The 23921-nt window shown below is 39.0% G+C and overlaps 1 protein-coding gene across 7 annotated transcripts in view; it reads left to right on the top strand.

Annotated features, from left to right (window-relative positions):
• Positions 1-23921, top strand: part of PTPRG (protein tyrosine phosphatase receptor type G) — a 731369-nt gene that overhangs the window by 655764 nt on the left and 51684 nt on the right. For all 7 annotated transcript variants that reach the window (XM_032209412.1, XM_032209411.1, XM_032209409.1 and 4 more), the window contains one exon: positions 22619-22710. In XM_032209412.1, the coding sequence (XP_032065303.1) occupies positions 22619-22710 (92 nt within the window). The remainder of the gene's footprint in view (positions 1-22618; positions 22711-23921) is intronic.

The following is a 23921-nucleotide window of genomic DNA, read 5'->3' as shown; positions in this document are numbered from 1 at the left end:
TGGTGCTCCGAGATCGCAGTCGAATTTCTGCCGCTGGACGGCCCATGTGGACCTAAACCGTCCCACAGAGACGTTGACTGAGAAGGGCACCTCCTGCTCATCTCAGGGACACCGCAAAGTCCCTGAAAGATCCAGGAATAGCCCTTTTTTGATGTGCTGCTGATGAAGCTGGGAAGTTGGGACAGCTCTGGAACGGGAAGAAAGCGAAAGAGAAAGTGTGTTGAATTAGTGAGGAAATTTTATTATTAGAGGAAGAGGCTACCCAAGAAAAAAATGTAAGTTAAGATTGAAGACAGAAGACTGTAGGCGGCGAGGTTGATCTGCATTGAACTTAGTGTCTTATCCAGTTTCTAATTTTTTTTCCTGGATTGAACTTTTGCAGGAGCTCCCTATTTTTAAAACTGAATGGATTAATTCTTTCTTCTTTTTTCACTTTTGCTTATACCTATGGATTAAAATTTTCCTTCTTTTTTTATAATGCTTGATTTGATTGATTGGATTGTTTTTGATCTCCATTTAAGGGTTTTTTCCTTAAGCTTGGAATATAAAGAAGATAATAAGAAGGATTATAAAGAGGGTTGCAACAACAGGAGGAAAAGCAGTTTCACTGCCACTTATAGGCTGGAGGCTGAATATATTGCTTTTTTTTCTTTCTCTTTGATCACTTGAGATTCAAGGTTCTTTCAGTTTGTTTACTGACAGTGATAGTAGGAAGAGCACAAGTTGTTTATACAGCTGCCTTTTGGAAGTTCTACCACTAGCTATTGGAGGGAAGACAACATTTTGACTTGAAAGATAATAAATGAACCTCTCTGAAGTTTATTAAAATAGCCTTGAACCTTATAGTGGCAGTGTCTGCAAAATTAAAAGAATGGCTCAGCAGGAAAAAGAAACTGTAACATTGCAAATGATTATGTTTGAAATTCAAAATCTATTAGTTGTGACAGAGAGAATTGAAAAGAGATTGGAGAATATGGAATACAAAACAGAAAAATCTGATGGAGAAACTGAGGATGTTTACCAAATGAAGAAAGTGGAGGAGAGTTCAAAAGATGGAAGAAAAAATGAGCAGAGATAAGAAAACTGTGGATGCTGACAACAAAGTGAGCGTGGTTGGTAATGGCAAAAGCGGAATATGGAAAGAGGAGATAGATGGATTGGAACTCTACTCCAGATTTCAAAGCACAGAAGAAGAAAAGAGAGAAAAATTGACGGAGATAAGGAAAGAAATCTTGACAGAAGCACTAGCGATAACCAAAGATAAGCTGATGGAAAGAACAGATGTTGGGTTTCAAGCTTTTATGAGATACAAAAGGAATAACATGTTGCCAAGATAAGTTTATACAAGATTTATTAAGAAAGTAACTAGAACATTAATGCTACAAATGGCAAGAGATATAAGACCATACTATTACTGGAAAGATACAGGTTGATGCAATGAAAATGTGTAATAAAAAATTAAGCTAAATTTAGTTTACTAGTAGTATGTATAAAATGAAGCGACAATAGCTAAAGTTAAATAATGATTAATAATTATAATACATAAAGATATATTAGTTTGATAATATGAAATTTTATATAAATAACATATGGAGATTATGAGAGGAGGTTTAAAAGTTTTATCTAGAATATGTTATAAAGATGTATTGTGATTGGATGATTTTAGGATGATTTAATGGAATGTTATCATATAATCCTATTCTAGATTTTGAATATTATATATAAAAGGATGTAAAAACAATTATAGTCAAATTAAGGTTGAGATATAATAATTGTGATATACATGAATATAGGTGAATTTAAAATATGTGATTTGATATGAAAAGCAGGTGGTGACGTGGAAGAGATGCATGGAAATACTGTAACCAACTGACACACTTTCTACAATTTGTAATGGAAGATGGTTTTTTTATTTGTATTTTTATGTTTGTTTGTCCTTGTTCGAAAATAAATAAAATTTGTTTTTTAAAAAAGAAGATGTTGGATAGCCATTTGTCTGAAACGGTATAGGGTTTCCTGCCTAGGCAGGGGGTTGAACTAAAAGACCTCCAAGGTCTCTTCCAACTCTGCTATTGTGTTGTATTGTATTGTATTGTATTGTATTGTATTGTATTGTATTGTATTGTATTGTATTGTATTGTAAATGATAACCAACCGCATTAAGGCTTGGTATGATTTCTTAATCCAGTCATTATCTAAACTCCAGATGGAGTTTAAACCCTTTGTAGCCCTATGCCCAGGGGTGGGCTTCCCAGGGGGGGAGCCTTTCTGCCCTCCCTGGGCTCCGGAGGCTTTTCTTGAGCCTCCAGGAGGGCAAAAATGGCCTCCCCAGGCTCCAGAGGCCCTCTGGAGGCTGGAAACAGTCCCCTTTCTGTTTTTTCTGAACTTCCAATAGGCCTATTTTTCGTCCACCCCGAGCCTTGGCACCCACCCTATACTTACTTGCAAAATGGGGACTATGGGGAGGGGTGGGCAGGGCCAGCCAGGAGTGGAATTTAGAGGTTCTCCAAACTTCACAGAATCTTAACTAGAGGTTCTTCCGAACCCCTGAGAATCCCCAGCAGCCCATCCCTACTGTCTCATTAGGCAGATAAACCATGGGAAAAGTTCCCCCCACCAAGGGTTCGTCAGCTGTCAAACAGTATAAACATTTAAACAAATATTGCCCTTTAGACGGGGGGTGTGTGGAATTCAACTTGATCCCATGTTCAGAAGGACATGAAGAAACTATCAGACAGAGGCATCTATCTACAGCATTAATGTTCTAATATTAAAGAAAAGGCCACATTTACTATATGAGCTGACTGCACAGTAGCCTGTTTTTTAAAGCAGCATACGTGTTTGGATATCCTGTTTAAATAAGCTGCTTGCAAGCCTGAGTTCCTTAATGAGCAAATCAAGCATAAGATTGAAATTCTTTTGTCTGCTCTTCAGAGAGCAGCTTGTATTTGCTTTTTGGGGGGTGGGGGGGGGATGAGAGGGAAGTGTGTTCTTCCATAGATCTTTTTATTAGCAAACAGGAGGGCTTAGAGAGCTCAGGGTTTCAGTTGTGAAAATAAGCAATAACGAGTTGGCTGCTAATGATGCCACGTGCGTGCGGGGAGGGAGGGAGGGGGAATCGGCAAGCGGGGAGGGTCTTTGTTTTCTCTTCCCTTTAAAATAACAATCCAATATCCAGTTAAGTGGCTTCAACAGGGAGCAGCGTGTAAACTCACAAGGTTTGCATCATCGGGCTCTCCATTCTAGGATTCCAATTACTGTAGGTCTTCGAGCAGCAGATTGTCAGCAAACTGGTTATCAGCTTTGTGTGATTATAGCACAGTCGGGCCTAATTTGGAACCAGAGACCTCCCCCCCCCCCCCAACATGCTTTTTCATTTGCATACAGCCACATTTAAGTTTCGGTGCAGCTGAAAGGGGGGGCATTGGTCTCCCACCCACCCCACCTCCCCATCCCTGCAAATTCTGAATTTCAGACAATGCCCTGGCAAACCGGGTTAGAAGCAGGTAGCCTTGCGGCGGGGAGGAGGGAAAGGAAGTGTTTCCAAACAAGAAAAGGGATGTTAATTAAACACTGTATATTCTTCCACACGTCTCTCTCCGAAAAGGGGTGGGGGTAATGATTCATTTGTTAGTCTACTGAAATGATCATGTCTCGAACATCTTGGTACTAATGCAAGATTTGTTTGCGTGTAGAAAAAAATAATTGTACTGGCCATTTTCTGCGGGGAAAAAATCTTTTCTACACACATTGCATGGGTCTTAAAATAAACTTTACCATCTGCTGGGTGGCCGTGGGAGGGAGAGGAAGTAATTAGATATCCCAGTCTCCAAATCCTCATAGGCAGGTACTTGAATGATATCTCTGGCATCGTTCAAATTCAAGCAATGTTCTTTAAACTCTTTTATGAGTTTCTGCTCCTGCCCCCCCCACCCCATTTTTAGTTAGACTTTTAAGTTAGTCTGTGTAGTTGGACCTTGGTCAAGTTTGAGTAAATGGATCCATTAATTAGGAAAAGTGTTAGCTATATCTCCCCATTGAGCTGAGACAGTAGCAGACTTTTATTTTGCACTGCGTCTTTTTTTCTCCTTACTAGCATGCCTTTCACTGATTAGATATAGGTATGTTTAACTCTCCAGCTCATTGGGTCTCTTGTGTATGCCTTCTAGCAACACCATTTCTAAATGATGGATCAGCTATGTGAGCCCGATTATCTCTCCATAAAACAAAGGAAATTGTGATTCAGATGACATCTGTCTGCACATTGGCAATGCAACCATCGCATGCAAATGTGTTCCATTTTGTGATTTTGTTCTGGCTAAATAAACATGATAAGGAAACACAATGCAATCCAAAAGCCAACTCATCTTCCCATGAGACAGCTAAGAGTTGACCCACTACCAACTCAACCCCCTAACTCTATATTTTAAAATAGGGTTTGGCATCCTTAGTTTATGGAATCAGTCAGTTTATAAGTAGCTTCAAATTTAGCAAAGGGCTTATACTGTATGTATTGGTATTGCCTCACACCTTGTTGTGCTCTTTTTCTAAACCAAAAGGGTATCCAAGAAGTTTTGTTTTTCAAAGAGGAAATCATTGATAATATTGTGTTAGATTCTCCTGCATCTATTGAGGCTTTAAGACCCGGGCTGGATTTAAAAATGTAATATATTTTCATGGCTTGCAGCAGAGATGGGTTGTTCCTGGTTCGATCTGGTTTGTCCAACCCAGTAGTGGAATTCAGGCCTGGGTCGTAGAACTGGTAGTGACCCAGACCTGCCACCCCCCCCCCCGCCTGAACCAGTTTCCTCATTGCCGCTTGTCCGCCGCCATTTTGGATTTTAGTGACTGCGCGTGCACAATTCACTGTAAATTGTTCTGCGCATGCGGGCAGAATAATTTACATTGAAGAGCGCACACACATGGACGTTGCACGTGGGTTGCGAACCGGCACTAACTCCAGCAGCAACCCATCCCTGGCTTGCAGGAAAGTGGGCAAATAAACGTCTTTGGATAAACAACGGATGAGAATTACTGTGTAAAGCAGAAAGAGAGTGTTTAGTTTTCAGGCGTAACTTCATAATTTTGATGCAATAAGTATCACGAAGATAAGGCTGCAAAATGGATTTTTTTTCTATTTTGGGATTAGTTAGTTAATGCTTTTGAATCAGTCTTGCCTCCTGTCAATTGCTTGGACAAGTCCTTGCAGTTTTCTTGATAAGGTTTTTCAGAAGTGGTTTGCCATTGTCTCCTCCTTAGAGCTGAGAATGTGTGACTAGCCCAAGATGACCCAACTAGCTTCGTGGTAAACAAGGGACTAGACCTCATAATCTTCTGGTTTCTAACCTGATGTCTTAATCATCACGGTTCTCTGATAAATACTAGGTGATTTTTCCCCTTTCTTTTTTGAAAGCCTATTTTAGATTTATATTCTATTTCATTCTCTCAAAAAAGATTGAGGAATTGTTTGTGGCTTCAGCTAGTTATAATAGAGGTATTGTGAAGCATCACAGAATAAAGGTAAGGCAAAGAGGATATTACATTATAGAGGGTGTCAAACTGGATTTCTTTGAGGGCTGTGCCACCCCCACCCCCTGTTTTTGGCCTGGACAGCTTTCTGTAGCACTCTGGCCAAAATGGGGTGTGGGGTCCACACATGTCCCCCCCCGCACCCAGTTTTTGGCCTGGACAACCTCCTGCAGCACTCTGCTGGCCGAAATGGAGTGCAGGGGTCTTAGCCCCCTCCCCCATGTCCTGTTTTGACCAGCAGAGGCACCACGGGCCAGTGCTTTGCTATTTCCAGGCTGGTCCCGCGAGCCAGATCTAAGCGTGACCCGACAAATGCGCGCCGGACAATAGCACGCCCAACAAAAGAGCGCTGACAGAAGCGTGATTACGGTTAAGGTAAGGGTTAGGGTTAGGGTTAAGTTTAGGGTTAGGTTTAGAGCACGCTTCTATCGGCGCGCTGTTGTCGGCGCGCTTCTGCGCTCATTCGTCGGCGCAATTTCGAACTCACACTTTTTTCCCAGTGGTTTTGTTGTCACGCTTTTGTCGAGCATGCATTTGTCGGTGAACCAGATCTAAGCACTCTATGGGCCAGATTCGGCCTGCGAGTGTTGAGTTTGACACCCCTGTTATAGACTGAGAGACTGGTACCCTGGAGACTTGTGTTTTATGTATTATAAGGTTGAAAAAAAATTAGCCATCCACCCTCAAATGATATGTTACAACGAATCCTTCATCTGTCTCTAACAATATCCTGTTCCTCTTCCATAATCTCTTTTAGACTGTCAGTCCACCTTGCACATTCTCTTCCCCCTTTTCAACTTCACTTACTCTTGCCAAGCAGTGCTGTTTTTTGTAGCCCATCTCTGATCCCCAAAGTAAGTGAATTCCTGCCTTTTGATTATCAGCCCAAGGAAGCAGTCTTATAGCAAGATTGTTTGATAGAGTCTTCTCATCCACAGTACTATTAGTAACCAGATCTATATCCGTAATTCAAAAGCATTTTCTCTTCTTTTTCGGCTCCTTCTCAGTCTCCAGCTTTCATTATCACCAAGAAACCATCGCTTTATTAATCTCACTCATAGAAATATCTTTATTCTTCATGATCTTGTTCAACATAGTCTTCCTCTAGAGGATTGATCTCCTTTTATATATCCTTGAGTTTTTAAAAAAAACCCAAGCATCTGCTTTTACTTCTTTATTGCAACTCTATTAAAGTTGCTGGTTAACATTGCTATTGTCTACTTGATATTTAACATTCATCATATTTTTACTTTCCATTTTTACTTTATAGTCACATTGACTAAATTGTCTGACTTTTCTAATCTCTAGTCCATAAAGTTTGGGACTTTTTCCTATTATAGATCTGTGAGCACTTGTCTCTTCTTTTCTGCAGCTTTCTACTTCTATCCTATATATCTGCATTTGATTTTGTTTCCTAAATTTTGCACTTGTCTCTATTACGTTTCATACTATTATTTTCAGGCCATTTCTCCAATCAATATCATTTTCAATTTTGTTTCTGTCTGCTAGGGAACACCTTTCCCACCTATTTTTGTAACATCTGCAATTTTAATAACAGTCTCCTTCCCTCTTTATTCATTTGGATTTATATGCAGAAACTGGTTATTTTTAACTACAGTGCAACTCCTGCCTCCTTTCTATTGTTTTAATTCTTTTTGAACAAATGGTATCCTTCAGTTTCTAGAATCCAATTATGGGAGTTGTCTCACCATCATGTCTTTGTAACTATTAAATCATATTTTCCATTCTCAAGGTTGTTTTAATTTCCCATATTTTGAACATTATTGTATAGACTGTGAAGGCTATCCACTTTATGAGCAAATATTCTTTCTGGTTTTTAATTGAATTATTTAAGAAACCCCATTTCAAGAACATTCTAAAGTTCATAAGTTTTAATTAGAGATCCTTATTTCAATGTTGTTGTTCAATGTTATTTTAATTCCCCCAAGATGTAATTTAGAGTTATCCTAATGAAGCTTTCCATGTTCTGACAAAACACATTTGTACCAGTCCTTCTAAGGTACAGCCTATCATATCTGCAGTCCATAATCTAAATTATTCTGACTATAGTTCCAATAAAATCTCTCTAATGAAATCAACTTCTAAATTTATACTCTCTGCAAATATGCTTGTCATTCTATAATTCCATTTATAAAGGTTTTCAGTATAGTATTTTCGTTGCCTTTGCTCTTTTGTAATTATGAGTATTCTTACATTAGTAGGAATTTTTGTGTCATTTCTCTAATGTAAAAACCATCTCTAATTTTCTTTTCTTCCTGTTCTCCAATATTTTTAGCATCATTCATTAATACATTGTATCTTTTTTGGCTTCTTGGACCTTAGTATTCTTTAATAAATGGGACCCAGAGCACATCTCTCCTGGTATACCTGGTAGGAGAGGTAAAAGGACTCAAAGAAAGCCATATAGGGTTTCATAAGTGATAACCAGCATCCATAGTTTCATCTGGAATTTTATTGGGAGCAAATGCAATTGTTGAAGTAATCTGGGTATACTTAGGCACATCCATAGTGGTTCATGCCATGATTTTCTGGACCAACTGCAGCTTCCAGATGTTCTTCAAGGGCAATCCGATATAGTGTCCATCTCAATAATCCCAAAAGGAAATGCCTGACTGTTTGTGGTCCTTTCATTTTCTGAACTACATCACTGGACTGGTTTATCGTGGGGGGAGAGCTTTTCAAACAGGCAGCTTTAATCTGTTTATGACTCAAGATGAACAGAACTGCTCAAATTGCAACTAATAGACAATCGGTAGTGCCCAATAGACAACTTTCAGAACAAGTACGATGTAACTGCATTCCTTTGTCTTACTTTGCAGCCTGGCTAAACGTTGACTAGTTGTGCCCACTTCACTGTTCACGATGGCTTGTAACCAAAGCATAGGAGCCTGTTAGGGTGGATAATTTTTAAGGCACTGGCTACAACAGTGTAAACATGCTCCTTGCCACAGCTGCCACCTTCAAAGCCAGTGGCCACTGGAAGTGAAGAAGCACTTCCAGTACTTTCCTGGGAAGTGCCACCCTTCCCCACCCCAAACAGACTCTATCTCTGTCTCTCTATATATCCAAGTCCTATCTCCTTGCCTAGATTTAATTTCAGTGGTTGCCCCTCAGCCAGCCCAATATCAAAATTGGACAACAATTCAAGGTACCCACGACTTCCTTGGAGTTTGATGATCCTGAAGGCATCCTCCCCTCTAAAGCTCTGAATGATAGCCCCATAGCAGTTTCATTAGATGTTAAATAAAGCAGAGGACAAAAGAGCGTCTCATGAGTCATCGCAGTTCAATGATATACGCGTTGAATAGTAATCCATGTGGAAAATCTGTGTTTATGTTGCTCAAAGTAGGGGTTGGCAACAAACAAGGATTCCACCTCCGAGGACTTCATTAACCCATCCGTAGCATGATACAATTTATTCTGTCCAAAACCTTCCTGTCAATCCAAGTTCTTCCATTTCTGCCACCTATTAGTAGTATTTTGTCCTTTGTCCTTTGCATTTAACACCTTCCTCATTGTGAGACATATATTCCAGTCATTTATTGGGAAAGATAAATAAACAAAAGCGCTAAAGTGAGTCCCTGCGAGTCCCTTGGTCTGCAAGGTGATCAAACCAGTCAGCCCTAGAGGAGATCAATCTTGACTGCCCTTTAGAAGGCCAGATCCTGAAGATGAAACTCAAGTACTTTGCCCACCTAATGAGAAGGAAGGACTCACTGGAGAAGAGCCTAATGCTGGGAACGATTGAGGGCAAGAGAAGAAGGGGACGAAGAGAATGAGGTGGTTGGAAGGAGTCACTGAAGCTGTAGGCATGAGCTTAAATGGACTCCAGAGGATGGTAGAAGACAGGAAAGCCTGGAGGAACATTGTCCATGGGGTCGCAATGGATCAATCATGACTTCGCAATTAACAACAACAAAGTGAGCTAGGGTAATAATCAAATCTAGGAAGTGGTAGGCAATATTTCTTCTCAGTTCCTTCAGGGTTTATCCATTGTGGGTCATGCAATGGGTCCAAGCTTAAGCAAGCTGTGGGTGGAGCCAGAGCCAAAGTGGGCAGAGTTAACCTTTTCCCTCTGATCCCCCCCCTTTTCTCTCTCACTTCCAAATAACAGGGTGCAGATAGAGCAGGTCATGGTTCTCAAAAGCTTGAACCAATCTGTTCAATAGACATTTTGAAATTACTCTGAAGGTCCCAAGATACCCAAGCCTGACTTAAGGCTTCTATTAAATTCTTAAAGCCATTCATGAAATCATGTAGGTTTATTGATAATTTGGGTTAGTTTACTGCAGATGTTCATTAAGCAACTTGATCCACTTTGTAAAAGCAGTTTTAAAATAAAGAATAAAAACATTTCAAAAAGAAATCCTGTGATCATTTATAGGATGGGGAACATGCCCTAATTTCTTTTGTAAATTTTTTCCTTTGTTGCCAACTGTAGTACAGATGCTCAAAGTATTGATTAAAATATAGCAGGGGTTGCTAATTCTTCTAGCTGTCAGAGGTCACAAAAACTGCAATTACTTGCTATTCAAGATTATTAAGTCATCCCAAATTACCTTTCAACATTGTCCTTGCCATCCTCAAGGGATATTGTTAGAAAGAAAGAGTAAAGGTCTTAGCCCATGACCACCAATGTTCATATTCAGTTCATGTAAACGTATGGGGCATTCTTTTAGTTTTTGTAATAGAGGATTTCTCTCCTGCTTGGCCTACAAAAATTCCTGTTTAGCCGAACAGAGCAAGTTATTAAGTACATTTCAATTATGGAAAACATTTATTTGCATTAGTCTTAATTTTAAAATCAAATTATTTGATACCAATTTAATACATTTGGATAATATGTATGCAGCATATTCTCATCTTCAGTTAATATAAATTGTTAATCCCCTGGCCAACACATTTCATAGAAAAAACCTGAAGGTGAAGCTGATTTCAATAGACCAGTATGGATTTTGCAATATTGTGGTGATAGCTCTCTTTTCCAACGTTCTTTTTCTCCCCAAATATGTTGGAATTACAATACTGGGAATTCCTACTAGAAAGCCTGGAAGATTATAGAGAACAATGAGTTATAAGCCATCTTGGCTACAATTGTCAAATCAAAGATATATTGTACTGACTTGGAACATGGAGCTTCTCTAAGCTGTTAAACAGGCCCCGATATTCATTCTTCTCTGAATGTACCTATTATTTTTAGGCTCTTAAACTGATTGTGCTGCATTCCAGAAGCTGATTCAGTGTTATACATCCTGTTCAGAATTTTTTTTGGCAATTTCATAATTTCTAGTAATATGAGAATAAGGGAAGATGACATAAGCAATAATAAAAGAATAGCACATGCTTGGGAAAGATTGTATGTCACTTTAAATGTTGATGAATCACATTAGAAATGTTGAATAACATTTTTCTAACTGATGAGCATTTTCTGTGCAACATATCCCCGTCCACTTTTCTCAAACTTTATTTTCCATGAGAAATTTTCCTACTAATTTCAGGAATGGCTATTTTTTATTCTTTGAAAAAAAAATAGTGGGTTCAATGTGTTTCACAGTATAAAAATATGGGGTGGGAACATACATCATTTGATTTGAATAAAGGCATAGAATATACTTTTCCTAACAATTCAGTTGTCTGAAATAATGTAATTTAGCATAAGGAGAATATTTATTAGAAGTTCAGAGGTATAAGTAAAATGACTGCACAATTAGCTTTATTGGTAGTCCTTGACTTGCAAACATCCATTTAATGACTGTTCAAATTTATGACAGCACTGGGGAAAAAATGTCTTACGATTGGTCCATGCAGTTCCAATCATTGCAAAACCTCTTGGAATGTGTGAGCGAAGTTCAGGTGCCTTGCATTGCATCGCATGTTACTATGGGTCATATGATTACCATTTATAACCTACCCAGCCAGCTTCCAAAAAAGCAAATCTATAGAAGAAGCCAGATTTGCTCAACAACTCCTTGATTCACTTTAAGACTGTAGTGTTTTGCTTAACAACCATGGCATAAAAAAGTTGTAAAATCAAGCAAGATTCACCTAACAATGGAAATGCTGGTCCAAATTATGGTTATAAATCAAGGATTACCTGTGTAAGTATTCTCTATAATCAGGTCTCAGATCTTTTGTTTGTTTACTTACAATTCATTCTGGTGCTGTGAACAATGTGGATGAGCAAACTAGTATGGGGAGATATTCTAGCTCATGTTCCAATTTCATAGAGCAGTGATGGCAATTCGGCACTGAGTGCCCAAACCAGAACACACATGCATGTGTGTGCATGTGTGCCGGAAACCCAACGCACGCATGCCTGTTTTTTGGCTGTTTTCAGGCTGGTTTTTGGACCATTTTCAGACTGTTTCAGGCTGTTTTTGGGCTGTTTTCAGGCCAATTTGGGGGGTGTTTTGGGGCTCAAAAATGGCCTGAAAAATGGCCCCCAAACAGCCTGAAAACAATCTGAAAAACAGTCTGAAAATGGCCCAAAACCGTTTTGGATACAGCCTGGAAAGTGGCCCAAAAAACAGCCTGTTTTTTGCCCATTTTTCGGGCCGTTTTCAGGCCTTTTTCTAGCACTCTGGTGATCGTGAGGACCAGCTGGTGACAGCACGCGTGTCTAGAGAGAGGCCTCTGCTTGCCACATCTGGCACACGTGCCATAAGTTGGCCGTCATGGTCTTAGAGCTATAACACTTTGGATTATATGCCAAAGCCTCAGGTTCAGCTCCTGTCATTACTGAGAAGAAAAGACCTTGACTAAAATCATGAAACGCTGCCATCAGTCGGTATCTACAATTGTGGGCTAGAGATCTGACTACAGAGGAGACTGCGTGCCTTCGTATCAAAAGCGGTTTTTAATAGATCTCTCCGTCATCTCTGCCCTTCTTCTCAATGTAGCACATCCATAGGAAAGGAATCAAAATAAGAGGTTGGGCAGTTAGTTACCTTGTTCAGAGCAAGAATGCACAGTGTAAGGATTTGATTCAAAAGGGTTTATGTGTACTTTGTAGTACTTGGTTCTAAGAAATTAATTCACAGCTAAAGCTGCTTTGCTGGGCCTGCTCTAATTCATTCTACTGTTCGCTGGATTGTTCACCACCTTGGGAAACTTTCATTTGAATCCCTGAGGCAGAAGTTGTCTAGAGAGTTTCCTTTATGCTCCATTATATCCTATATCAGGGGTGTGAAACTCAATTTCATTGAGGGCCGCATCAGCGTTGTGTTTGACCTCAAGAGGTGGGGTAGGGGTCGCCAGCTATATGTCACTCGTGTCAGGGGTGCCTATGGTGGCCCGAGAACTCTGCCGGCGAAAATGGGCTGTTTCCAGGGTGTCCCTGCAGGTCAGATCTAAGCACCCTGCAGGCCTGATCCAGCCCCCAGGTCTTGAGTTTGACACCCCTGTCTTATATGAACAGGAAAGACAGAAGCTGTCCCAGATGAGCCTAATGTCGCCCAAGCACGCTAGCTATTCATTCCTTTTCAGCAGGTTATTTGTTCATGGGAGCTTTCTCTCTGCTGACTTCATAATTATGAGAACCCACACGATTTGCTCGTAAAAATCAGTGGCCTATAATCCTATCAGTGGTAAGCAAGTGTCATCTTTAGGCACTGTCCACCAGCCATTTTTTGCCTAAAATTAACATTTTTGCTGGATGGTGGCTTGTAGTCGATACACAAGTCATTCATGCTTTTTGGTGGAGGAAGTTTCCTGAAGATCTTCTGCCAGCTTTGATGCTGTGATAGAACTGAAGAAGAGCAAACGTTTAACTGCAAGGTTGTTTACTGCACAGGGGGACAAGTATGTATTATGTCATCAGCAGCATATGCAATAATGAAGTGCTGCACTGCAGGCAATTAATTTCAAGGTTTAAATAGATAAATAGGAGAGAGAGAGAGAGAGACTGTTCTTTGTCTTCCTCTAACTGAGTTCCGAGGACCACTAACTCCCTCACTTATTCTTTTGGCTGTAACTCAACCTTGTTCTCTTTAATTGTATGACTTTAAAGAATGTTAACTGGCTTAGTTTTCTCTGACATGTTTCTCTTAGTTTCTAAGTTTAAGCTCTACACAACATCTCAAAAAGGACTAGAACTCACAGTTTCCTGGCTTCTAACTTGGTGTTTTAACCATTACTGCGTTTCCCCGAAAATAAGACAGGGTCTTATTTTCTTTTGATCCCCGAAATAAGCACTTGGCCTTATTTTGGGGGAGGTCTTACTATTTTTGAGATGCAGGAGGCAGCAAGTGTGGTCACCTCATGGCTGCTGCTGTGTTGCAATATTTTCAGGGAGGGCTTATTATTGGGGAAGGGCTTATTTTAGCGCATTTGCTCAAAATCTATCCTGTTTGGGCTTTTTATCCGGGGAGGTCTTATTTTCAGGGAAACAGGATAGATTGTCCATCCCTTTAACTTCTTCTATATATTTTCTTCCTTTGGAATGCAGTTTTTCTATATATGATTTTTGATGCCCTCAATAAAATCAGAACACAGAAAGTATCACTGATACTTTTAGGACTACCAGTTTTTTTGTACAACTTTAGGAGCTCAAAGACAGGAAAGCAGGTTCTGTAAATCCCAAAGCTGTCTTCTTCCTTTGCAAAGGAATGCCAACCTCTTCTGTACAAATCTCAAGATTTCTAACGTTCAAGACTATGCTGGAACTAAATTTTCCAGAAAATTCCCAAACAAAAATGTCTTCAACTATTTTGATAAATCTCTCCGACAATCTTCAACTACTTCAGAGACAAGGAATATTGCTTCACATATCTTTCAAAGATATTAAATTCACCCTTTTGATCTGTGTTATACAGTGCTCAAGCTACAGCATTTCAAATGATAGGGAATTTTAAAAAACCCTCACTGTACCTAGTGGATCCATTTGTTTCGGACATTGCAAGGTTAAATTCAGGTACAAATTCCATCTTTTTTCTCCCCTCAAATGAGGCCAGCCTGTTTGGCATTGAAGCCAATAGCTACTAGTTTGAGGGAGGCAGAAAACTAAATGCAACATTACCTCCAACCGTTGCTGTTTTTTCCTGGAGAAAAGAAAAAAAATGATTCTTGACTGCATAATGTCAATTGAAAAATACAAGACACAATTATTGAGCTCCTCAGTAATGTGACACCAAGACACACACACAGCTTTGCACAACAAACTATGTAATTAAAAAACAGATGTACAGATGAATCACCATTCTTGATTTTCCAAATGTGTGAAGGAGATCTTATATTTAGGAATGATTCCTTCATGTAACTTACTTTAAAAACATTTGAATACGAAAGCTGAACTTCAAGGACATGCAAAACAAGCAAAAGCTTGTCATCTTTCTAAAAGGAATTTTTAACTTCTTGGTTTTTAAAGAATTGTAGATCCATCCATTCATAACCGTTCCTGAGCAATTACCTGGCAAATTTTTAAAATCAATTTTCTTTTAGGCAATGATTCTTGTTTTGTATTCATCCCTCTCATCCCTGTTCAAGGGGTTTAAATCTCAAAGTGGTGTCCTGTTGGCTTGTACATACAGTATATGAGTATATTCTTTGACTTCTGTGCACAGTGTAACCCTGCCTGATGTCTGAGATCTCACAAAATTACTATTCCCTAAAGAAAAGTCAGCCAGAAATAAAGCATATGGAGATAGGGGATGGTGGTGGAAAGAGAATGAGGGGTCTGCTTCAGGGAACACATTGTTTTCTTTCAAAGACAACAGAGTTCTCAATGATTCATAGAAAATATGTGGGCTTTATGAATTATTCTGGAAATGTAGAATGCCACTGTAATTATAAAATCCAAAAAATGTTTCTTCAGTTGTGTAACTTCATAACAAGACTTCCATAATCTGGTATCCATGGCTATAAAAACCTGTTGCTGCTTTTCCAAATTACTCTCAAAACAGCTTTTTTAAGATGATTAAATAAATTCAATACGTAATACAAAAATGTAGAATCTGAAATATAGAGTAATGCAGCCACATTTGAAACCAACAAGGTCATTGCAAATTAGTTTCTTTAAATATATATAACTAAATTTATTTTACAAATATCGAATTGGTGCAAATCCAAAATCACTAAGATCGTATATTATACATGTGGCAAATGAATGTATCTTTCAATATAGTGCATACATTAATGTACGTCCTTTTGAAGATAGAAAAATATAAACAGGCATAGTGAATGTTGTTGGTGTATAAATTTCCTCTTCTCTGTTATATTTTATATCCTTAATTTATTTGACCAATTAGTTAGTTATTAGATTTTATCCCGCCTTTATTACTTTATTCTTACTCCTTTTTGTTCCTTTTCATAATGTTGCTAACATTGAAAGCAACAGTATGAAGGGGATAACTAGATATGCATTGTTTCTTCCTGCTTCTCTTTCTTGGATCTACATTAATGAATATCAGTGAAGTTTTACCTGGCACTTAGATATTTGACATAAATAGTAGCTGATAAATAAGGTACTGTACTTTGAAACTTCCGGGTAGAATGTTCTTCCTTATAGTTTTAGTAACTCAGAAACTATATGATTTTCAGTCTTTGTTATTACAGAGACCAGATCTCTTTGACAACCTGATTATTCCTTTGATTTTGTGATAAAGCTCCATTCTCCAGAATGTTAGGAAGTTATTTATGCCATAACCAGTTGCGTAGGTGTGTAGAATGGGCATAACGATCTGCCAACAGAGAGGAAGCTGCCTTTGTTTAAAGCAACAGAAATATAACACAGAGAGGCATTCAAATACATTGTACATTACAACCCTAAATTTGGTTTTTATTTTCATATAGACTAAGCCCTAGTTGTGCAACCAGAGAATTCAAATATTATTATTCTCCCACAGTAATGTTTTTAATTAAAAAAATTATTGCAGAAACATTTTCCCAGCAGTATATAGTATTTTATTTATTTATTTATTTATTTATTTATTATTAGACTTATATACCGCTTCATAGGGCTTTCAGCCCTCTCTAAGCGGTTTACAAACTTTTTAGCAAATTGAATCAGCAACTTGCCCCCACAGTCCGGGTCCTCATTTCACCCACCTCAGAAGGATGGAAGGCTGAGTCGACCTTGAGCCGGTGAGATTTGAACCACTGAACTGCAGATCACAGTCAGCTAAAGTGGCATGCAGTACTGCACCCTAACCACTGTGCCACCTCGGCGTAGTAGTACCCATTTGCCGGCGCAGTAGTACCCATTTGCCATATCGTGGCTAGAAATCCACAGAGCTCAGGCTCTTCACCTATTCTTCTTGGGGTCCATCCAGGATAAATTCTGCACCTCTCCAACCAGGTGTCAGGAAGATTGTTACGTGGCACTGTGCCTTCAGTCAGAGTTGACAATCCTCAGCCAAAATTCTGATTCCGTGCCTAGCAGCTTTTGTATTTCTATAGTCTTCCTTATCTTTTATCTTATTTCAAATATGTTTTATTTTCATTTTCATTTTTCATTTCATACAGTCACATATATACTGTGCATAACCGGGGCCGTATAACATTGAGCAATAAACACAGCCATCCTTGTCAAAAATACTCCCCAAAATACAAACACAATATACCACTTCAACCCTCCATACACCCTTTCTTTCACCCCCCTCCAACTTTCCTTTCTCCCCTCCAACATTCCCCTCTCCTACTTCCCCTCCCCTCTATCACTCCTTTCTCCCAATACACTCCCTCCCTTCCATCTCACCCTCCTTCCGATCCTCTCTCCCACCCTCTCTACCCCTCTTTCTTCTTTCCCTCTGCTCCTCCCTTCGGTGTATTTCTACTATCTATCAATATATTCAGCTTCTTATTTTTACACTAGAATTAAAAAGGCAACAGTATACAAATGCAATCATGTTACTTTAAAATCTAGCACATACTATATTTCCCCCCCTCCCCCCTCCCACCTATGACCTCACCTCCCTTCCCCCCCCCCGACTTCCCAGAGCCCGTACACGGTATAGCTTTTTATCAAACACAGTCTAAGAAAAAAGAAAAAAAAAGTCAGTAAAATCTCTGCGTTGAACTCAGCTTCTTGCCATTACACAAACTTTAAGCAGTTTACATTGTTCCTAATCTTAGTTGTTTGATTTCCTGCAGGATTTCCCCAGAAGTTATTTGTTAGTTCAACTTTTGCCTGTACTCTTCTCTAACTAGAGGTATTATCTCTTTATCTAAGTATCTGTCTATATCTAAACCCTTAATTTTGTCCCCTTTATACCTCCTTCCCTCTATAACACAATTTGGATACATTTCAAATTTTTCTTTTGATTTCTTCTTCCAATTCTTTTCGTTTTTGCCCTTGTTTATGTCTATGTATTTTATTTATATTCATCAGTACTCCTCTCATATATGCTTTACTTACATCCCCTACAAATTCCATGAATATACCCTTATTCGTATTCAGAACAAAGTATTCAGATGGCAATTTTTTACAATCATTAATATACTTTTCATATCTAAATAAACTCTCATTCGACCTCCAAGACCTTCTTGCCTGCACTACCCTTCCCAATTCCGTCCAGACTGGGTTATGATCCAAAAGGACCCTCGCCGCAATCTTTGTCTTCTTCACCCTAGAAAATAAATTATTAGTGATTTGTATAAAGTCAATCCTTGAAAGGGATTGATGTCCATCAGAAAAAGGGATGAAGTCATATGCCTCTGTGTTTCTTTCTCGCCAAACATTTCTCAATTCGAAGTTGTCCATCAAGTCTTTTTCCCTTCTAGAATTAGGTCTAATGTGATATATCTTCCAAAGGGATCTGCTTCAATTAATTCAGCCTTAATGTCTTTTCTTAAGTCTACAACTATACCATTTTTCTTTTCCATAGCAGAGGTCACAAAATATTGACCAATTTCGGGGTTGAACAGATATTTTTGATCAGTTAATTTGATATGAATTTCTTGCAGACAAATTATATCGTTCTTGAACTGTTTAAGGTAGTGAAATATTTTCTGTCTCTTCTGTAAAGAGTTCAGACCATAACTCCTTGATCAATGGCCGATGATTATTAAGGTTGTTGCAATATGCCTTGTTTTCCCATTCGTCTGGTAGTCATACAGCTAGATCTTTGTTCCCTGGTCCCTTGCCCTTCCGGAAGGAGGAAATGGTGCTTTTTGTCTGGTAGTTGTGTGATTTGCCGTTTATCTTGTCCTTCTCGTGGTCTTTCTCCAGATCCAAATAATTCAGGGTGTCCCACCTTCAGGGTCTTGTGATAAAAATTTCGGGCTTCCCATACAGAGTTGAGACAATATTTTTGTTTATCAAATGTAATTATGATCTTTTATCTTAATCTATTATTTTAATAACTCTAGTGAAGAAACTGTGTACCATCATTTGCAACCCTGGGCACAGTAAGTTTATAAAATGTTATTTAGACTTACACAGCAAATTATATATGTGGAATACTAACCACTGCTACCTCCAGATCTGCTGGGCATTGCTGGGTGCCTGCTGAGAATCGATGGCCTGAAGCAATTAGAGCAATTAGGTTTTTATTAAGTATAACTTGTGAGCACCTTACTTATAAAGCTACCGATCGAAGCTAAAAACTGAATCCTATAGCCATTCCAGGATCACTTGCAAACAACTCATTGGCCCCAGAGATCATCTGGATATCAGTTCTAATGAAAAAAAGTATCTAATAATGATAGGAATGTTTTAATATTTTATATCAACATAAAATCAAAGTTGCTCTCTCAAAAGTGCAGGTATTCTCTCACACCCTTTGTTCTCCAAGACATCCACTTTGAAGAGCCATTTGCTACCTCTGTGACAGATAAACTTTGCTTTTCTTATTATTCTAATAAAAAGAATATCCGAATCCTATCTTCCTGTAAACCCACAATCAAAATTAGTTGTAGCCTATTGCAATGGATTAGAATGCTGATTTTCTGAGAGCAGAGAACTAACCCAGATTCCTCTAATGTGCCTTTTGTTTATGAAATTATATTTCTCCTTGTTCAGTGTAAATACATGCAGAGTTGTCTTCTGTTTGGTAAACATTATTATTTTTACACAGAATACTTTAGGAAGGGGAACTGTGTGCTGGGCTCTCTTTTTCCTTTTCTCTCTCTCCACTGGAAGAAAAATAATAATATTTAAAGCTATCCTCTATGGATTTCCTTCACTCAGAAGAGAAACTCCAGAATGCATGAAACACCGGCGCCTTCTGCCTGATCCATATTAATAACCTTTCCTTTACTGTGACTGATTTATGCCCCTTTTCGCCCCCAGGGTGTTCAGTCTAAAATAAAGGCAGACCAAATAGAAGCCAAATACTTCTTTCGGCAGGAGGGAGAAAAAAGAGCAGTCAAGCTGTTCAAGAAAGAGAAACTCATTTCTATAAGAAGGTTTGGTTCTATAGGTTACACAACCAGGAAATATACTTGCCAAAAGATCGGAGCAATGGTTTGGTTTGATTAAAATTCTCCAGTGGCTGCATATTGATTCAGCAGCTCTGTAGAGGTGGCGCCCTTGCTTTCATTATTTATCTAGTGCCATAAGTGCACAGTGCACAGCAATTGGGATTGCCAGATGTCCCTAGTATGATAGTCCTGGAAGTCTGTGTGGTGTAATGAATAGAGCATCAATTGTTAACCTGGGGAACCTGGATTCCAGTCCATACACAGCCCTCTTTCAAAATGGGTGGCATAGTCATTTCCACCCAATCTTTATTACAAGAGTGTTGTTATGACAGACATACCACATACAACTGTGCTATTCAAAACTCATGCAAAGCTAGCTAGGAAATAGAGAGGGAGGGAGAGATGATAGATAGGTATGTGTGTGAGAGAGGGAGGGAGAGAGAGAGACACAGACAGAGACAGATGACAGACAGACACAGGCAGGCAGACAGATAAATAGATACAGACATAGATCAATGATAGATAGATAGATAGACAGACAGACAGACAGACAGATAGATGATAGATAGATAGATAGATAGATAGATAGATAGATAGATAGATAGAGTAGAAAGAGGGAGCAAGTGAAGTATCAACCTGATGGGTAAGGAGCATCAGCTGTGTGGTTGGTTAGTGCCTTGAAAGCCCTCCCTCTCTTTTTTTAGCTTTCAGTTTTAATTGTTATTCTTGTTTTAGTGGCATAATTGACTGTTTTAATGGCTTAAAATATAAATAATGTCATATTTGGATATGATTGTATGCTTTTTTCATTGTACACTGCCCAGAGTTGCCCTGTGACTGAGATGGGTGGGTAGTTTTCAAATTTGATATATAAGCAAGTTGACTTTTTTAAACAAAAATATCAAAGTTCAGCTGAGCACAGTAACTAGTCCTTAATTTGTTTAGTAATAATGCACTTTAATTCTGTTATCATAAAATTAATTGGGGATAAAAGTAGCTTTGGAAAACCTTTTTCTTGCTAATTCATAGTACATGGCTTCAGGGGCAAGGAATTAAAAAGACTGTATTCTCTTCCTTTTTCAAAATTAACTTTGGATATTAAGGCTCCGCAGCTCTTTGTATACACTTTTTCTTCACATGGGCAAAGCTGCACAGGAGATGCCTGCACTTGACTCAGAGCTGAAGATGGGGGGGGGACGGGGGGGGGGGCAGACAGCCAAGTAAAGACATGGAGTGAGAGAGAGGCTCAAGTTAACTAAATGATGCTACCAGAATCCCACAATGCCCACATCTTGATCTGACAGCCTTAAGTTTTGATGTCAGTGCAATTCAAACTCACACAAACTCTTCTAAGTGTTTCCCTTGGCCTTTGAAAATTGCTGTGAGTTGTGTTGTGCTGTTCCCCCCACCCCTTCTTTCTTTTCAAAGTGCTCTACTATGTAACTCTGGCTGCAAACAATGGCTATAGAAATTGCTTTGACCGTGTCAGCAGAGTGGATGGGATGGTGGTGGGCTGTTCTGCTTGGCCCTAATTCCAGAAACCGAGCTAGCCAGCAAGAGAATGTTTTTGCAAACATTTCACCAGCAAAAAGCAGCCCTGTGCTTTTCAGGGAAACTTCACCCGGGTGATGCTGCAAACATTCTGCCCAGAAGTGCAGAAGTCATTTTTGTTGTTGTTGTTGTTTTGTTTTCAAGCTGGGCAAGAAGAGGGGAATCTCTGCTCTATCTAGGATTTGGCAAAGAGCTCCTAACAGCTGAGAGTAGCCCTCTTTTTTCCCCATCACAAGAGCAGCTCATGCTGAGCAAGGCTCATTAAATATTCACTTCCAGCTGCAAGCAGCTCATTAAGGCAGCACCAAGCAGTGACGCTGCTGCTGGAAAACCGTGTCTTGCTGAGCATCACCATGCAGAGGCTCAGTGGAACACTGGATGCTCTCCTTCTCAGTGCCTTCTCCATGATGACCAGCTTATGCTCTTTGCTTTGCATTAAGTACAGGTAAAAAGACTGCACTGAAAAGCCTTAGGCAGATGGACTCCATTCGTTCATTCGGGTTTGGGCTCTTTGGCGGGAGCGTGCTGGGGTGTGGCCATCGAAATTGCCTTCCGAATCGTTTTCGGGGTCGGGGGGGGGGTCTTGCTGACAAGCAATGTTGGATTTTCTGGGCATGGTTTTGGGTCTTGTTTCATAGGAAATACCGCATAGAAGAAAAAGAAGACGACGGGCGCCAGGAGAGAGATGAGGCAAAGTTGTGTTAGGTTTTGGAAAGTTTGCAACTTTCTGAAGGAAGGAGGATTCCCCCAAGTGTCGGTTTTAGATGCTCTTTCCGTGACGTTATGTTGGAACATTTCCCACAAGGTTGTGGTTGTCCCTCTTAAATTCCCTTTTGAGGAGCTGTTGCAGAGCTTGGAAGCTTAAGTACAACCTGAACAAACCCCAACCTCACTGCCGCTAAACTTTTTGGACAACCTGTTTTAACAGTTTAATAATAGATAACATACAGTGTTCTTAAATTAATGAAACAGCTTTTTCCCATTGGAAGTTTCTGGCATCATAACTTTTTATTTAAATAGCCAACAACAACCATCGGCATTAGGGGAGAAGACAGAGTCTGAAATGGACTTGTTCAACTGGCCTGTCGAAATGTTTGATTTTGTACAAAAGTGCTCCTAAACTCTGAAGGTAGTGATGCTATTTCTCTTCCGTTTGCAGAAAATGTTTCCAGACAGCTCATTTCTATGTAGAAGACAGCAGTTCTCCTCGGGTGGTACCAAACGAAACCGTCCCCATCATTCCCATCCCAGGTAAGAAAGGCCTTGCCTCATTCGTCCATACCTTTGATCATGGATGCAACCGTTTGAATTTGCTTAACAATTTATCCTAGTTTGGGTATAATTAAAGTCAGTTGCTCTTCTCAGTCGTATGATTTCTTCCCATGGTTTAAGCCTGTTGTGGTTTATAGCCCTGTTTCTGTACAGTAATTATTTAAAATGGAGTAAAAGGTGTGTTTTAACTTTTTTTCCTTTGGATGAAACCCCCTTGATGGTTTCACAAAGGAAACCTCTAGATGTCATATAGAATTTGTCTTTTCTGACATCGGTATCTGGTCCTGTATAAGTCTTTAATTCCATTTGCCTTTTCTACTGAAGTTCAAAATCTTCATCTTAATGTTCAACAATGTCTACTAGAGGTAAATAGGTAGCATAATCTTGTGTATTTATACTTAGAAGAAAAGCATGGGTGTCGGTATGCTGGTCTTGTTGTATATTTATATTTGCCAGGATACTGCCATATAGGTAGGACATCTGATCCCTGCATTTTAGTTTAGTTCAATTTTGTTTCCAGCTTTAAAAAATTAGTTAGTAAACATCTTTTTATGTAACCAAATGAAGTAGCTTTATTTGGGGTGAGCATAATTATTGCTGTTCAATATTGTAAATCTTTTTGGACTTTGTCAGTTTTAGCTCAAAGCTAAGAACCTACTTAGGATTATTCTACTTGAGTATAAACAGATTTGGCTCTCCTTTTTATTTAGGAAATAAATGCATGTTTTATCCTTCCACAGTTTGTTCATTCTTTTATTATCAATGGCTTAAAATAAGTCTACATAAAATTATTTTTGTGTGTGTGAATGTGAGCTGAATTCCACTGATGGGAAGGTTTGATTATTGCTGTATACTATTTTTAATTCCTTTAAAAAGGAAGCCTAATGTATACTTCAAAGCAATTATGGAATGTCATGTTTTTTTCTCTGACAGGTTGCAAAAGCTATTGTAATAAGATTATGTTGCTTGTGTTATTTTCGCATTTAATGTACTATATTGGGTAAAGAACTTAGTGATGTGAGTTTTGCAATTACTAGATTAATTGATCAATTCTGGTCAGAAATAATAGAATGTTAGATAACGGAAAGTTGCTATTGGTTCATCCAGCTCATGTCTAACATGGTGGTCAGGGAATTATGGGAGCTGAATTCCAACATCTGAAGAAGGTCAATTTGGGAAAAAATGATCTA

Source organism: Thamnophis elegans, chromosome 2 (assembly GCF_009769535.1).
Source record: "Thamnophis elegans isolate rThaEle1 chromosome 2, rThaEle1.pri, whole genome shotgun sequence".
In the NCBI taxonomy this organism is placed as follows: domain Eukaryota; kingdom Metazoa; phylum Chordata; class Lepidosauria; order Squamata; family Colubridae; genus Thamnophis; species Thamnophis elegans.
Note: the sequence above shows the minus strand (reverse complement) of the source record. Positions and strands in the feature narration are given on the sequence as shown.